This window comes from Oratosquilla oratoria, chromosome 10 (assembly GCF_046742065.1).
Source record: "Oratosquilla oratoria isolate Oo_2021 chromosome 10, ASM4674206v1, whole genome shotgun sequence".
Taxonomy (NCBI): domain Eukaryota; kingdom Metazoa; phylum Arthropoda; class Malacostraca; order Stomatopoda; family Squillidae; genus Oratosquilla; species Oratosquilla oratoria.
Window position 1 is genome coordinate 57,986,090 of NC_134786.1, and position 17,170 is coordinate 58,003,259.

General features: G+C 37.2%; 1 protein-coding gene across 12 annotated transcripts in view; it reads right to left on the reverse strand.

Moving 5' to 3' along the window:
- Window positions 1-4,680, reverse strand: part of LOC143029234 (protein CASP-like) — a 47,585-nt gene extending 42,905 nt beyond the window's left edge. Inside the window, exons 1-2 of one of the 12 annotated variants that reach the window (XM_076191892.1) lie at window positions 4,564-4,676; window positions 72-145 (exon numbers count right to left, since the gene is read on the reverse strand). In XM_076191892.1, coding sequence (XP_076048007.1) covers window positions 72-145; window positions 4,564-4,595 — 106 coding nt within the window. In that variant the 5' untranslated portion in view covers window positions 4,596-4,676. Of the gene's footprint in view, window positions 1-50; window positions 146-4,563 lie in introns of those variants that run through there. The other 11 variants (XM_076191889.1, XM_076191894.1, XM_076191900.1 and 8 more) reach the window with 11 other exon arrangements.
- Window positions 4,681-17,170: the final 12,490 nt, after the last annotated feature.

Genomic DNA, 17,170 nt, shown 5'->3' on the forward strand with positions numbered 1-17,170 from the left:
GGGTGAGGAGGTTGAAGAAATTAAAATATGATAAATTCTTCAAACCTAACCTGTATTTAGTAATGCAGTACCTGTAATTCTAAAGTTCATCAGGGTCATCATTGCAGTCGAGGATGATGACAACAGATTTTGGCATCTGATCAGACTGTGGGGTTTAGAGGAGTTTCATAGGTTATAGTACTATTTTAAAAAATATGTAGCATGGTATGTCATTTGGAATGGGAGAACACTCAGTACACAATATCAATGCCATCATCAAACTGACATTGAAGAGACTGGATAGATGACAACACTGGCATCCTAATATGACATCTCTATTCAGTAGTGTATTTGCTTTTAGCAAGGTTTTTTTTTATTGATTTCTGTCAAGAAAAACATATATTATGTTGATGTGTTATAATTTACAAAATACACATTCAATTTCCTATTGCTATACCTAAAAAAAATTACTTAAAATAAATGTGAGTTATTTGGTGATGCAGAAGCTATTCTATATCTCCTTTTTGACAAAGAACTAGCAAAACTCTCCATATGCATATTCAGTGACATATCTAAGATACAAGGGTCTTGAAAATTAGGACAGTCTTCAAGATGGTAAAACACAATTTGTTGAAAAAACAAATCACCTCCATCCAAGCAGACATTTTATTTGCTAATATGAAGGTGATTCAAGTTTTGACAAATCGTGTTTTGACACCTCAAAAGCCATCCTAACTCTGTCAAATTTTGAGACCCTAGTGTAAGTAAAATAAAAAATCTAGATTTAATATGTCTGATTTTATCTGAATTAAAATAACAATAATAATAATTATACATTATATACATATATATATACCAAATGGCTTTTCTCTTTTACAAGGGAGGTAGCCTAAGTCAGACATAAATCCACTCCCACCCATTTCACTCCCATTCACCACCCCTCCCTTCCTCTTTTCTTAGCTCCTCCTGAATGACTGGTCATCCCTGCATCTTGCCCACTGCCCTGGGTCAGAAGCAATACAGCAAGACACAGCACATCCACAGCAAAGCCGTTTCATTTAATCAACAACCCACCTTCTCTGTCCCTTCATGCAGAAAAAGAAATCCCTTTGGGCTGCCTCAAAATATCATTCACACATACTCCTTTACCACCCCATCCCCCACCCACTCCTGTCCATGCATTACAGCATCATCCATACACAACCATTCTCCAATTACCCTTATCTTCTGTCTTTTCCCTTCCATCCATCTCATCCTTGGTCGCCCCCTCATGATAATAATACACATATATATGTATACCAAAGGCTCTTTCCCCCTCACAAGGGAGGTAGCCAAAATACAAAGGCATAAAATCCACTCCCACCCATTCCATCCCCACATACTCCACTCCCACCCATTCCATCCCCACATACTCCACTCCCACCCATTCCATCCCCACATACTTCACTCCCTCTCTCTTATCTTGGTTCCTCCTGGATGATGGGTCATCCCTGCATTTCGCCCACTGCCCTAGGTCAGAAGCAGTGTTGCAAGACACAGCATATCCACAGCAAGGCCTCTTCACATTTAGCAACTCCCTAAAATACTCTGCTTATCTTCCTCTTTTTGCCTTCTCTTCCATTATCATCTCTCCATCTGCACCTTCTACCTTTTCTTCTCTACTTGATTTGTCTCCTCTTAATTTCTTTCCAAAACATCTTTTTATTACTTTCAATTTTTTCTGTCATACTCTTACCCCATTTCACATCTGCTCTTCTCTTTGCCTCCTTTATCTTATGTTTTACTTCTCTTTTCTTTGTACCTCTCATATGATTCTCTCATCCTATTTTGTAACCAATCTGTGAATGCTTGCTTCTCCTCTTCTACAGCCTTCTTTGCTTCCTCATCCCACCACCGCTACCCTTCCTTCTATTTCCTCCCATCCTCCTTGTTCCACACACCATCTTTGCACACCTTGCGACTCTCTCCTTGAACCATCCACACTCCTCCAGTTCTAGTTCTGTTCTATCCTTCACTCCCTCCCACTCCTATCTCAGCTTCTTCTTCTACTCCTCCTTTTCTTTCTCATTTAAACAGTTTACTTTAACCACCTTCCTACATTCTGTCCTTTTCCTCTTTCTCCATGTATTTTCTGCTCTTAGCTTACCTTCCACCAAAAAATTATCTTCCTAAACACTGTATTTGCTATCATCAACTCTCTAGACACATCTTCACCGTCAAGTCTCCACTATAATTTTTTCCTGGAACTTCACACTTCCCAACCACTCTGTCTATTGGTTCATTGCATACCCTAGCATTAAGGTCTCCCAATACCACTACATTGACATTTCTCCCTAAACCCTCTATGCATTCATTTAAATCTATCCAAAATGTCTCCCTTTCCTCTACACTCTTCTCACTATCAGGCCCATATGCACTTATAAAGACCCACATCTCCCCAGTTTCACCTTCATCCACATTATCCTTCAAGAAACCTCCTTCCACTCCACTACACTCTTACCTATCTCTTTACTTACTAGTATAGCCACCCCTTCTCTCCCTCCTCTCTCTACTCCTGAGACCCTCCCAACTACACTCTCAAACTCAAACTCGCCCCTCCATTTCACTCAATGTCAACACATCCATGTTTCTTCTCACAGATACTGCCTACGTCTTCCCTTTTACTCTCATCTGTACCACAACCACACACATTAAAAGACCAACCTTAGGGTTCTGGTTGGAAAAACTCCTCTGAGACCCTCTTATGCCTTTGCTTTTTTTTTTTAGGAATGTCACCTTTGAGGCTACAGTTTGAATGATGCCTAGTCCTATCCCCAACCCGTTTTTGTCACCTTTTATGACTCAAGTGGAAATACTTGGTGGCAGTATTATTTTCCCCCACCACAGGGTTCAGCAAAGTGAGAAATGAATATTCATAGTAATAGTAGAGGACAGTAATAAGAGTGGGGTGACAGCATAACAGAGGGACAGTCGCAGTAAAATAAAGTGTCATTTCTTATGAATAGAGATTTCCAGACAAAATGATGTGTAGCTCTGGTCCATAGGGGTGCCCCATACAGACCCTAAAGTATCAGCTGCATGCTACTGAGTAGCTTTCAACCCCACAATAACATGCAGCCAATATCCCAGATGGGTTAATAATAATAATAATAATAATTGCTGCCTCAAGTTTCACAGACCAGAAACTTGTAGTCCTACAGTGGCTGGCAACAGTCTTTGAGCCCTCTAACAGCAATGTTAGAAAACTTGCATGTTACATTACTATAGAACATAACTGTCAATGACTATTAATTTGATGTCACCTCTCCTTATGGAGAAAAAAAAAAAAAAAGGAAATAGTGTTGAAGCTGAATGAGAGTGGTTTTGGAACTGATCCCGAGACCAAGCATCAGTCCCTTGGTGTACTTGCCGACCAGCTTGGCCCATCGTCAACTTGGCCCTTTAGATGCTCGAGATGCCATCTTTGTTTTGACAGATGCAGAGATCGATGAAATTAAAGTATGATAAATTTATCTACTCTAACCTAACCTAACTTAATAGTCATGGCCACGGCCCCGACATGGGTAAGTGCCGCATAGGGGAGAATCGAAAAGTGCGGCCTTGGGGCGAGTCAAAAACTGCCGCCCCCTCACACACCACCACTACCACATCTAACGCTCACTAGCACGATTCACATGTAACATTCATCCACAAAACAACGTTTATACACACGTCATTCATACACACAACTCATGATAAATAAGTCATGCATTAAAAGTACATTAGGGGGAATTTGATTTACCTTCTTTTCACCAAAAGTGCCCATCCCCCCAAAAATGTGCCACCCCAGGGCATTGCCCCCCCCTGCCCCTTCCCTTGTCGGGGCCCTGGTCATGGCAGGCCAAGGTGACAGGTCAACTTGGTCAAGTAAATGGACCAAGTTGGTGATGAGTCGAGTTGACCCCACACAATTGGGGTTCACCTCCTGATGAAGGTGATGGTGTTAACATTATAAAACATACGCTCAAGATTAGTGGCTGGAAGATCATTCTCTCTGACAGCCACTTTGCTGTGTACGACCACCACCTTTGGGTACCTGTTGTAGGTCCCCTGGGCCTGGAGCTTATATTATAATATAGTTATCTCAAGTTTATCAATTAGGTGTGTCACATATCTAAACATGGATACAGTTTCATCTTTAATTGTAGGTATTATTTTCTGTTGATGTGCTCCTATATGCTCGAGTAGTTAAGTTAATACTTAATGATCATTTTAGTTTCTGAAGTTTTAGTTTGTCCTACAATCCAACAGAAAAAAAGGCACTGGTACAGACTACACTCTACAGTGACAGGCAAAAATGAATATAAATATCCTTATTGCCTTCATGAAAACGATATACAACATAGCATATCATGCCTATATTTGTGTCATATCACATAGGAAATAAGAGTAACATCCTGAACAACTGATGTATATCTTCAAATAATCATTTTGATCCCACACAACCTTGACTATCATCAGTTTATATACAACATGTCTTTGCTTTTTATTTATCAGTAGGATGAGTTCTTTAAAATTATTGATGAGTGCCTGTTCAATATTTACCTGAGCTTTTCCTTCTTTGTGTTTCTCACCATACGCCAAGACTAATTTACGTGGCACTTGCACCCAATGGCTGCCATTTGCCACAACAATGTCTGAATAGCTGCACAAGAATGTGATTACACAACTCAATAAATTTTCAGTTAATACAATACTTGAAATGCTAAAACTTAATGATAAAAATAAAATACGAGAAAAGTATAAACTATGGTAATAAAATTAGACCTTACGAGTTGACATAACAATATCAAATATGTTCCACTGTGTTCGGAATGAAAAACTCGAAAAGAAACCCAATGACGATTCTATTTAACCATACGGTGATTTAAAAACTGTTCGCTATAGTTACAGATGTATAGTTTACTAGTTTGTCTGCTGAATGGAATCGCTTAATGGTAACCAGAGTGAAACTTATAAATCGACTATGGAAACCAGAGGGTTCATCTCGAACCCATTCAGTCTACGCGGGTTCCTCTGCGTTAGCTTATATACTCTAATTGCAGCTGGATAATTCTATTCAATCAATCAATCCTTTACCATTCCATGACTATAACGGATGCGCCAACTTCGGCTACGTCAGTCCTGCAAACATCTATTTTTTTTTCTCAGCCTACTGTCTAGACTCCCTCTACCACGCTTTCAATCTCACTGCGTCCATTCAGTAACATATTTACTGTGTTGTCCATCATTCTTTCGCGCTATCTCCTGTTCAATTCCATTTATCTTTTACCGCCTCCACAATATCTTTCACTCCAGTTTGCTCTCTCATCCCACTTCCCCTCTACCTGTCTTTTAGCTTTATTCCCACCATTGATCTCTTCATTCTCCCGCATCCACTCCTTAGTTTTGTCTCCATCGCCTTCTCCAGTTTCCAAGTCTCATGTCCATACATTATAGCTGGATCTATACATTGATTGAATGGAGATTTTACGTTTCAGACATAAAGGTAGATCCTATCATGATGCTCTTATACTTATCAATCACTGATTAGCCAATTGTGATACGCCTTTTTATTTCATTCTCATAATCTTTAGTCAATTTTAACATATGGCCTAAATAATGGTACTCCACAACTTCTTCAACACTTTCACCGTCGCTTTTAATCTCTCTACTTTGAACTTTTGAGTGGAACATTACTTTAGTTTTACTCTTATTCATATTCAAACCTATTTTGAGACTCTTCTTGATCATATCTTACCAGTTTTCTGTTGTTTCTGAAATAAGAGAAATGTCAGCTGTAAATTTAAAGTAAAGTATTCACCATCAATTTTCATAAATTTCCCTTCTCAACTCAACTTTCTGAAAAATAATCTAGGCTACACTCCTTCCTTAATCCTTGTTTGTTCTGTATCTTTATGTAATAGAAATACAGCAGTACCCTTCGAATATGTGCTCCCTTACAATGTGTTCCTTGTCAACATGTGGATGTGCTGTGTCTTGCTGCATTGCTTCTGACCCGGGGCGATGGCCGAGATGAAGGGATGAACCGTCATCCAGGAGGAGTCAAGATGAGAGGGAGGGAGGGAGGGAGGAGTGGTGAATGGGAGTGGAATAGGTTGGGATGAAACGGGTGGGAGTGGAATTATGTCTTCAGACATTGGCTACCTTCTTAGCAAGGGGGAAAGAGCTCTTGTTGTATATGCATGTATGTACCGATTCAGGGACACTTCGTAATCTTCAAAAGCTAACCAGGTAAGGTTTATTGCATTTTGCCTGAAAACCGGAATTCCTCCTCTCGAGGACCCCCACCCCTGGCTAAGAACTGCGTCCTGGAGATAAAGCCCCACGCAGTTACTGAGTTCTTATCACAAGAGGAAAAGTGTTGACGGATCCTGTTGCATATCCTTGCTCTGAGTCACCCCGCTTGCACTCGTTTACGCCCCCCTGGCACTGCTTCACACACACACACACACACACACACACACACACACACACACACACACACACACACACACACACACACACACACACACACACACACACACACACACACACACACACACACACACACACACACACACACACACACACACACACACACACACACACACACACACACACACACACACACACACACACACAACACACACACACACACACACACACACACACACACACACACACACACTTCAACGAATGGACGGCTTAGAAGACGTTCTGAAGAAAAGTGAAGTCTGTGGATCCCAACGCAAAGAGAAGTGCCTAGTGTTTTTGCAGGGTGGGGGGGAAATTGCTCGTGGAGTAGTGGGAACGTAGGGAAAGAGGAAAAGGGGAGGGATTACTGAGGGAAATGGAAGGAAATGAGGAGGGAGTAGACTTTGACCAGCCAGACAAGCGGAAGGTAAACAAAAGACTTAGCGAGGATCAAATGTCTAATAAAAATGTAAAGATTAGAAGTATAGAGAGGAGCAATACAGAAGAAAGTGACGAGAATATGTTCCAGGGATTTAAAGAGGGTGGGGGGGACACAACCCCCCCCCCCCCGACTGATAAGACTAGAGGAGAGAGTTGATAAGGTGATCGAGGACTTGGAGCGTAAGTTAGGTAACGTAGACTCCATTTTTCAAAGAATTGAAAGGTTGGAACAACTAGAGAAGGCTAACAGAAACTTAACTGAAGAAATAGAGGACCTAAAAAGACAGTTAGGAAATGTAAAGGAGGAGAATGAGAAATTGAAGAAGAATAGTAATGAAAACAGAGAGAAACTAGCTACAGAAGCTAAAAATTGGAGAATAACTCAAGAAGGGAATAAGGTTTCATTCACTGACATAGTCAAACAGCAATTGAAAGAACATAATGAAGACTCAGTTATTAAAGTGATGAGACAGAAGGAGAATATAGTAAGAGAATTAGCTGACAAAAAGAAATGTATAATTATATTAGGAATGGAAGAGAAACATAACCCAGATAGAACTGCAAGAATCAAGGAGGAAAATGAAAGAGTAAGCAGTTTATTAAAATTAGTCCAGGAAGATGAACCAGAAATTATAAAGGAAATTGAGGAAAAATTCAGACTCGGAAAATATAGTACAGATAAGACCAGACCAATTAAGATTAAATTCAGGTCACAAACAACAGCAGAGAAAATTCTATCCAAGACAGGGAAACTAGCAACAAATGATCAATATAAAAAGGTATGGATAAAAAGAGAAATGAATAAGGAGGAAAGAGAGGCAGAAAAGCAGAAAAGAATTGAAGCTAAGGCAAAAAACGAGGAAAGAACGGAGTCAGAGAAAGAGAGATTCTATTGGAGAGTAGTGAACATGAAAATAAAGCAGTTCGACATACTAAAGAAAAACATAAGGGAAACAGAGAATACAATGGAAGTGGCAGAAAACTAAGAGTGTCTTACACAAATATAGATGGATTGATAACAGGATTGAATGAACTGAATGATTATTTGAAAGAAAAAGAACCGGACATAATGGGAATTGTAGAAACAAAATTAAAAGGCCCACTACCACCCAACAGTGTAGGACATGATACATACAATTATTGGATTAGAAACAGAGAGAAAAAACAAGGGGGTGGAGTTATGTTCCTGACTAAGAAGGATATAAACGTGAAAGGTGTCATATATGGAAAGAATACAGTAGAGATGATTATGATAGAAGTGGAAGACCGAGATAAGAAGAGCAGAAAATTTGTGATCAATTATGTGCCTCCGAAAACAGCCTCATGGGAGGAGAGTGAACATAAAAGTATGTTAGAGGACACAAAGATAGCATTAACTAAAATATTGGAAGACGGAGGAAGAATAGTTATGATGGGAGACTTTAATTGCAAAGAAATCTGCTGGGAAGAAATGACAGTAAAGAGTGGTGATGACTCATGGGGAAATGCTCTACTTGAGATGATTACTGACCATTCAATGACACAATGGATACAGGAGAACACCAGGTATAGAAATGAAGAAGAACCATCGAGACTAGACTTAATAATTACATCTGAACCTAGAATAGTGGACAAGATTGAATATAAAACACCAATAGGTAAAAGTTACCACATATTGATTGAACTGGAACTTAATGAAGAAAAATATATGAAAAGAAATGAACAATATAGAAAAGGAAGAATGATGTATGAAAAAACAAACTTTGATAAAATAAGAGAATTCTTCCAACAAGAAAACTGGGAAGAAATATACAAAGAAGAAACAACAGTGGAAGAGAAATGGAATATTTTGACAAAAATTTACAAAAAAGGAGTGGAAAAGTATGTCCCAAGACAAAAACAAGAAAAAGAATATGTAAAATGCTGGTACAACAAAAGTTGTAGGGAGTTAAAGGACAAAAGAGACAAAGCCTGGAACAGATGGAAAAAAGACAGAAGACCTGAAAAATGGAAAATATATACTGGTTATAGAAATGAATATGTACAAAAGTGCAGAGAGGAAAAAAGAAAATATGAAAAAGATGTTATAGAAAAGTGTAAAGATCAACCAAAACTATTCTACAGATTTGTAAACAATAAACTGAAAAACAAACAAGACTTAGAGAAATTAAGACAAGGAGGAGTTGAATACACTGAGGAAATGGAAATGGCAGAAATTATGAACAAACATTTTAAATCAGTGTTTACAAGGGAAAATATACAACCTGAAGAGATTGAGTGGAAGGAAAAAGTCCCCCCTATGGAAGAAATAGAAGTAACAAAGAATGAAATATTGACACACTTGGGTAATTTTGATGTCAGAAAATCGCATGGGCCAGATGAAATAGCAAACTGGATTCTGAAAGAATGCAGGAATGAACTGGCAGACAAAATACATAGCATAATAAGCAGTTCCTTAAAAGAAGGAAAAGTTCCAGAAGATTGGAAAAAAGCAAATATAGTACCTATATATAAAGGAGGAAATAAAGAAGAACCTACCAACTATAGACCAGTCTCTCTAACAAGTACAATAGCAAAAATATGTGAAAGAATTATCAAAAGTAGATGGGTAAAATACTTGGAAAAAAACAACGTACTAAATCCAAGGCAATTTGGATTCAGACAAGGACGATCATGCGTCACCAATTTAATATGTTTCTATTCAAGGCTAATAGATATAATACAAGAAAGAGATGGATGGGCTGATTGTGCATTTCTAGACCTAAAAAAAGCTTTTGACAAAGTACCACATAAGAAGTTGCTTAAGAAATTAGAATATGAAGGAGGAATACAAGGTAAATTGCTAAATTGGATGGAAGACTTTTTGCAAGAAAGAAAAATGAGAGTAGTGATAAGAGATCATCACTCAAAATGGAATGAAGTAATAAGCGGTGTCCCGCAGGGAACAGTTCTGGCCCCAATAATGTTTGCTATATATATTAATGATATGGATGAAGGAATTGAAAGCTATATGAGCTTCTTTGCAGATGATGCAAAATTACTGAAAAGAGTGAAAACTGAAGAAGATTGTGAATCACTACAGAGAGATCTAAATAAAGTACAAGAATGGAGTAGGAAGTGGGAGATGGAGTTCAATACAAAAAAGTGTAGTATAATGGAATTTGGAAAAAGCAAAAACAGAATAACAGGATCATACAATTTGGGAAAAGAAGGAATAAAAAAAGTAGAAAATGAGAAGGACCTGGGAGTCATTGTTATGAATAATATGTCACCTGAGAAACATATAAATAAGATTTTTGGAGAAACTTATAATTTAATAAGAACAATCAAAGTGGCATTTACATACCTGGATGAAGAAATGGTGAGGAAAATCCTAATCACCCTGATAAGACCAAGATTGGAATATGCAGCAACGATATGGTCACCAAGTACAAAAAAATGTATAAAAAAACTTGAAAGAATACAAAGAGCAATTACAAAACTGGCACCAACACTCTCAAAACTATCATATGAAGAGAGACTACAAAAACTTAAACTACAGACACTAGAGCAAAGAAGAGAGAGAGGAGATTTGATAGCTATTTACAGAATCATGAAAGGCATAGAAATTACTGATAGAGAGAATCTGATAAAATGGGATGACAGAAATACAAGAGGACACGGAAAGAAAATAAAAAAAGACAGCTATAGAAGAGATTTTAAAAAGAACAGCTTTCCTCACAGAGCAATAGACAGTTGGAACAAGTTAGATGAGAAAGTGGTGTGTGCAAAAACAATACATGAATTTAAAAATAGTTTAGATAAAATGAGATATGAAGACGGGACCCCACGAGCATAGCTCCCCTTCCCGTAAAATACAACTAGGTAAATACAACTAGGTAAATACACACACACACACACACACACACACACACACACACACACACACTTCAACGAATGGACGGCTTAGAAGACGTTCTGAAGAAAAGTGAAGTCTGTGGATCCCAACGCAAAGAGAAGTGCCTAGTGTTTTTGCAGGGTGGGGGGGAAATTGCTCGTGGAGTAGTGGGAACGTAGGGAAAGAGGAAAAGGGGAGGGATTACTGAGGGAAATGGAAGGAAATGAGGAGGGAGTAGACTTTGACCAGCCAGACAAGCGGAAGGTAAACAAAAGACTTAGCGAGGATCAAATGTCTAATAAAAATGTAAAGATTAGAAGTATAGAGAGGAGCAATACAGAAGAAAGTGACGAGAATATGTTCCAGGGATTTAAAGAGGGTGGGGGGGACACAACCCCCCCCCCCCGACTGATAAGACTAGAGGAGAGAGTTGATAAGGTGATCGAGGACTTGGAGCGTAAGTTAGGTAACGTAGACTCCATTTTTCAAAGAATTGAAAGGTTGGAACAACTAGAGAAGGCTAACAGAAACTTAACTGAAGAAATAGAGGACCTAAAAAGACAGTTAGGAAATGTAAAGGAGGAGAATGAGAAATTGAAGAAGAATAGTAATGAAAACAGAGAGAAACTAGCTACAGAAGCTAAAAATTGGAGAATAACTCAAGAAGGGAATAAGGTTTCATTCACTGACATAGTCAAACAGCAATTGAAAGAACATAATGAAGACTCAGTTATTAAAGTGATGAGACAGAAGGAGAATATAGTAAGAGAATTAGCTGACAAAAAGAAATGTATAATTATATTAGGAATGGAAGAGAAACATAACCCAGATAGAACTGCAAGAATCAAGGAGGAAAATGAAAGAGTAAGCAGTTTATTAAAATTAGTCCAGGAAGATGAACCAGAAATTATAAAGGAAATTGAGGAAAAATTCAGACTCGGAAAATATAGTACAGATAAGACCAGACCAATTAAGATTAAATTCAGGTCACAAACAACAGCAGAGAAAATTCTATCCAAGACAGGGAAACTAGCAACAAATGATCAATATAAAAAGGTATGGATAAAAAGAGAAATGAATAAGGAGGAAAGAGAGGCAGAAAAGCAGAAAAGAATTGAAGCTAAGGCAAAAAACGAGGAAAGAACGGAGTCAGAGAAAGAGAGATTCTATTGGAGAGTAGTGAACATGAAAATAAAGCAGTTCGACATACTAAAGAAAAACATAAGGGAAACAGAGAATACAATGGAAGTGGCAGAAAACTAAGAGTGTCTTACACAAATATAGATGGATTGATAACAGGATTGAATGAACTGAATGATTATTTGAAAGAAAAAGAACCGGACATAATGGGAATTGTAGAAACAAAATTAAAAGGCACACTACCACCCAACAGTGTAGGACATGATACATACAATTATTGGATTAGAAACAGAGAGAAAAAACAAGGGGGTGGAGTTATGTTCCTGACTAAGAAGGATATAAACGTGAAAGGTGTCATATATGGAAAGAATACAGTAGAGATGATTATGATAGAAGTGGAAGACCGAGATAAGAAGAGCAGAAAATTTGTGATCAATTATGTGCCTCCGAAAACAGCCTCATGGGAGGAGAGTGAACATAAAAGTATGTTAGAGGACACAAAGATAGCATTAACTAAAATAATGGAAGACGGAGGAAGAATAGTTATGATGGGCGACTTTAATTGCAAAGAAATCTGCTGGGAAGAAATGACAGTAAAGAGTGGTGATGACTCATGGGGAAATGCTCTACTTGAGATGATTACTGACCATTCAATGACACAATGGATACAAGAGAACACTAGGTATAGAAATGAAGAAGAACCATCGAGGCTAGACTTAATAATTACATCTGAACCTAGAATAGTGGACAAGATTAAATATAAAACACCAATAGGTAAAAGTGACCACATATTGATTGAACTGGAACTTAATGAAGAAAAATATATGAAAAGAAATGAACAATACAGAAAAGGAAGAATGATGTATGAAAAAACAAACTTTGATAAAATAAGAGAATTCTTCCAACAAGAAAACTGGGAAGAAATATACAAAGAAGAAACAACAGTGGAAGAGAAATGGAATATTTTGACAAAAATTTACAAAAAAGGAGTGGAAAAGTATGTCCCAAGACAAAAACAAGAAAAAGAATATGTAAAATGCTGGTACAACAAAAGTTGTAGGGAGTTAAAGGACAAAAGAGACAAAGCCTGGAACAGATGGAAAAAAGACAGAAGACCTGAAAAATGGAAAATATATACTGGTTATAGAAATGAATATGTACAAAAGTGCAGAGAGGAAAAAAGAAAATATGAAAAAGATGTTATAGAAAAGTGTAAAGATCAACCAAAACTATTCTACAGATTTGTAAACAATAAACTGAAAAACAAACAAGACTTAGAGAAATTAAGACAAGGAGGAGTTGAATACACTGAGGAAATGGAAATGGCAGAAATTATGAACAAACATTTTAAATCAGTGTTTACAAGGGAAAATATACAACCTGAAGAGATTGAGTGGAAGGAAAAAGTTCCCCCTATGGAAGAAATAGAAGTAACAAAGAATGAAATATTGACACACTTGGGTAATTTTGATGTCAGAAAATCGCATGGGCCAGATGAAATAGCAAACTGGATTCTGAAAGAATGCAGGAATGAACTGGCAGACAAAATACATAGCATAATAAGCAGTTCCTTAAAAGAAGGAAAAGTTCCAGAAGATTGGAAAAAAGCAAATATAGTACCTATATATAAAGGAGGAAATAAAGAAGAACCTACCAACTATAGACCAGTCTCTCTAACAAGTACAATAGCAAAAATATGTGAAAGAATTATCAAAAGTAGATGGGTAAAATACTTGGAAAAAAACAACGTACTAAATCCAAGGCAATTTGGATTCAGACAAGGACGATCATGCGTCACCAATTTAATATGTTTCTATTCAAGGCTAATAGATATAATACAAGAAAGAGATGGATGGGCTGATTGTGCATTTCTAGACCTAAAAAAAGCTTTTGACAAAGTACCACATAAGAAGTTGCTTAAGAAATTAGAATATGAAGGAGGAATACAAGGTAAATTGCTAAATTGGATGGAAGACTTTTTGCAAGAAAGAAAAATGAGAGTAGTGATAAGAGATCATCACTCAAAATGGAATGAAGTAATAAGCGGTGTCCCGCAGGGAACAGTTCTGGCCCCAATAATGTTTGCTATATATATTAATGATATGGATGAAGGAATTGAAAGCTATATGAGCTTCTTTGCAGATGATGCAAAATTACTGAAAAGAGTGAAAACTGAAGAAGATTGTGAATCACTACAGAGAGATCTAAATAAAGTACAAGAATGGAGTAGGAAGTGGGAGATGGAGTTCAATACAAAAAAGTGTAGTATAATGGAATTTGGAAAAAGCAAAAACAGAATAACAGGATCATACAATTTGGGAAAAGAAGGAATAAAAAAAGTAGAAAATGAGAAGGACCTGGGAGTCATTGTTATGAATAATATGTCACCTGAGAAACATATAAATAAGATTTTTGGAGAAACTTATAATTTAATAAGAACAATCAAAGTGGCATTTACATACCTGGATGAAGAAATGGTGAGGAAAATCCTAATCACCCTGATAAGACCAAGATTGGAATATGCAGCAACGATATGGTCACCAAGTACAAAAAAATGTATAAAAAAACTTGAAAGAATACAAAGAGCAATTACAAAACTGGCACCAACACTCTCAAAACTATCATATGAAGAGAGACTACAAAAACTTAAACTACAGACACTAGAGCAAAGAAGAGAGAGAGGAGATTTGATAGCTATTTACAGAATCATGAAAGGCATAGAAATTACTGATAGAGAGAATCTGATAAAATGGGATGACAGAAATACAAGAGGACACGGAAAGAAAATAAAAAAAGACAGCTATAGAAGAGATTTTAAAAAGAACAGCTTTCCTCACAGAGCAATAGACAGTTGGAACAAGTTAGATGAGAAAGTGGTGTGTGCAAAAACAATACATGAATTTAAAAATAGTTTAGATAAAATGAGATATGAAGACGGGACCCCACGAGCATAGCTCCCCTTCCCGTAAAATACAACTAGGTACAACTAGGTAAATACACACTACGCTTCGAGTCGTTACTCCAACTCTCGTGGGCGGGGAGTTGGGTGTGTGTGTGCGTGTAAGGTCATAGCATTACAAAGGATTACAAAGGCGGAGCATGCCGACAGGAGACCTTTTGGTCCATATCTAGGTCGGATGCGAAAAAATAATAATAATAATAATAAAATTATAAATAAAAACTATAATAATGTAAATAACAAATAAAATACATAAATAAATGCATAGGTATAGTTAAATAATAAACAAACAGGTAAATAGTAAATAATAATAAATTGACATATAACTAATAATAAATGAAAATCAAAACAGACAAATGATAACAAAACAAAAACAAATAATATAGAATAAATTATAATCATTACAGCATCTTACTTAGGTATTTATCTAAATGATTCTTAAAGCTTCGAACTGAACAACATTGCACTACCTGTGCAGGAAGTTTATTCCATTCATTAACTACACGGTTGGCAAAGTTGTTTCTATCCACTTCCAAATTAAATCTATTTCCGGACAGTTTGAGACCATTGTTTCTTGTCTGATTCTCTTTCAGTGTGAAAATTTGGTCACTTTTAATGCTGTCAATTCCCTTTAGAAGTTTAAATACCTGTATCAAGTCACCTTAGAGTCTACGCTTTTTTAGGAAAAACAGATTCCTATGTTTTAGTCGATTTTCGTATGATTTATTTTTGATATTTGGAATCAGTTTTGTGGCTTGCCGTTATACTTTTTCCAATCTGTCAATGTCTTTAATGTGATTCGATGACCATACGGAAACAGAATATTTCAAATGTTGACGAACTAATGATTTGTACATCATGTTCATTACAGATGGATTTTTAAAATCAAAAGATCGCGCAATCAGTTCCAAAATCATATTTGCTTTCTCAGAGGCGGAAATACACTGCTTAGATGATCTGAGATCATTACTGATAATTACGCCGAGATCCTTTTCACTATCCACATTTATTAACGAATTTACAAATAACATGTAATCGTATTTATTGTTATTTTTACTTATGTGCATTACCTTGCATTTACTTGTGTTAAATTTCATTAGCCACTTTTCAGACCATTGCTGTAATTGATCTAAATCTTCTTGAATAGATCGGTCACTCTGAACTCTCTTCCGGGAGGGAAATAGCTGTCGATCACGAGTCCAACACGTGATCCAAAAGACCAAGGTGAATCTCACACACACACACACACACACACACACACACACACACACACACACACACACACACACACACACACACACACACACACACACACACACACACACTCGTGGCGCAGTGGATAGAGTTCTCGCCTGCCACTACGGCGGTCTGGGTTCAAATCTCGCCCATGGCTGAAATAATTTCAGTATCGCTGTGCTGCGGGTTGTTACTCCAACTCTCGTGGGCGGGAAGTTTGGGGTGTCCGTGTAAGGTCACCCTTAGATCGGTCATACGAGCTCTGAGCTCTCATCCGGGAGGTTAATAAATGTCGATCATGAGTCCAACACGTGATCCGAGACCATGGTGACACACGCACACACACGCATGCACACACCTGGCACACACATCTGGCACACATCTCCTTCCTTTGACACTGACACACATTGTTCTGGTTAAGGTCAGGTGCGTGGTTTCGTATTCCTTATCCAAGGAGTTACATACCTTGTGATTGGTTCAGTTGATTGGGTTTTAAGATTTTCCCCAGGTTACCCCAAAACGCACAAAAACGCCAAAGAGACCAGACAGAAGCTGAAGGAATGAGATAAAAAAGTTTGCAGGATTTTTATTTATCTAAGACCTTACACTCTTTGCTAATTAATTGACATGGTTTACAGTAATGGGAACTAAGTATACGCTAAGACTGTATATCTTGGATTTATGCTGGGAAATCATAGAAGTATTTCCATTACTACAGGGCTTGAGTGTACAAAATAATGGAATAGATAAAACTAATAAATAAACTAATAGATATATAGATTGATAAATAAACAAACAAATTAAATTAATAAAACAAGTAAACGAGTAACGAAATAGATTAACAAATTAGTTAATTGATAGACAAATAGACGAACAAATAAATAATCAAACAAATGAATAATAAATAAACAAATAAATAAGTAAATGGATACATAAATAAATAAATAAACGAATTAATAGAAAGTGAGAAGTAGATCTCGCCCCACTCCTGTCTACTTCCCCAATTTCCATAAGTGCTGTAGAGAAGTTTGCTGAAATGACATAGCAGAAATTGGAATAACCCA